This window comes from Bison bison, unplaced genomic scaffold (genome assembly GCF_000754665.1).
Source record: "Bison bison bison isolate TAMUID 2011002044 unplaced genomic scaffold, Bison_UMD1.0 scf7180017864072, whole genome shotgun sequence".
NCBI lineage: Eukaryota > Metazoa > Chordata > Mammalia > Artiodactyla > Bovidae > Bison > Bison bison.
The window spans coordinates 6,231,507-6,232,671 of record NW_011494644.1 but is presented as its reverse complement, the minus strand read 5'-3'; the positions used below and the strand labels follow the sequence as shown (position 1 = coordinate 6,232,671).

Here is a 1,165-nt window from a genome sequence, read left to right as displayed (position 1 = left end):
CCCCCGAGTCCGCCTCCCCGCCACGACACGCCCGGCGAATCCGCGTTCCCACGCTCGCTGGGGCACCGACCTGCCATCTCCCGCCCGGCCCGGCCCTCCCAGCCCGAGGCCTCCCCGGTCCTGAAGATCAAGGCTCGAGGTCCCGACCTTCTTCATCTGGAGAGAGAATCCAAGCCCTTCTGGGAAGTGGGTGGCGGCTGGGGAGGGGAGCGAGACACCCTCGTCCCAATACTGGAAGGCCCCAGCTTGGGCCCCCTCCCCAGGCAGTGGGAGTGGCCTTGAAGGAGCTCCAAAGAGGGCTGGAGTGGGGAGGGTCGTGAGGCATAGATGAAGGGCTCTTTTAAGTGGAAGGAGCGCCGGGTTTGGAGGACTTGGATTGGAATCCCAGGTATGCTTCTAACTCTGGACAAGTCAGCATTTCTTGGTTTCATCTGTTTTGTTTGGTCCATATAACATTGTTGATGTCTAATTGAGTCAGTGCTTAAAAATCAGAATATAGCTCTGCATGTTAGTTAGTCATGTCCGACCCTTTGCCACCGCATGGACTATAGCCACCCAGGCCTCTCTGTCCATGGAATTTTCCAGGCAAGAATACTGGAGTGGGTTGCCATTCACTTCTCCAGGGGATCTTCCCGAACCAGGAATGAAACCCAGGTCTCCTGCATCGTAGGCAGATATAGAACCAAAATTCCAAAATTCCTGTTTTCTGAGAAAATCAGGAGATCTGACACCACTAGGCCCTCTCTCCTGCCTGGCACCATGAGCATACACCTGGGAACAGCGGCCATGTTTCGATGGGGCGTCCTGGGGGTCCTCTTGCTGCAGTCCCCTCCCAGCCCAGTTGCTCCCCCATGAACCCTGTCGGCTCTGGTAGAAGCTCCAGCCTGGAACTGACTTAGACCTCTGACCAGCCCTCAAGTACCAAAGAATCCACAGCAGCCTGAGGGAGGGTTACAAATCCCACTGTGACCACCCTGAACATAATGACCACAGCAGCAAGGGCTCTCATTTTTCTGAGCACTCACCACAGACCCTGCACTTTGCAAAGCCCTTTAAATGCACTAACTCACACACTGGCTAGACGGCCATCTTCCCACTTTTTTATGGTGGATGCTGCCATCATTTAAAAAGTCACGAGTTATGACAGATCATCTATCCTCAAGGT

The 1,165-nt window shown here is 54.8% G+C and overlaps 1 protein-coding gene across 1 annotated transcript in view; it reads right to left on the bottom strand.

The window, feature by feature from the left end:
* CHP2 (calcineurin-like EF-hand protein 2) overlaps positions 1-788 on the bottom strand; it is a 5,564-nt gene extending 4,776 nt beyond the window's left edge. The window contains exons 1-2 of the mRNA XM_010837421.1: positions 772-788; positions 148-197 (exon numbers count right to left, since the gene is read on the bottom strand). Coding sequence (XP_010835723.1) covers positions 148-197; positions 772-788 — 67 coding nt within the window. The remainder of the gene's footprint in view (positions 1-147; positions 198-771) is intronic.
* Between the last annotated feature and the right edge of the window lie 377 nt (positions 789-1,165).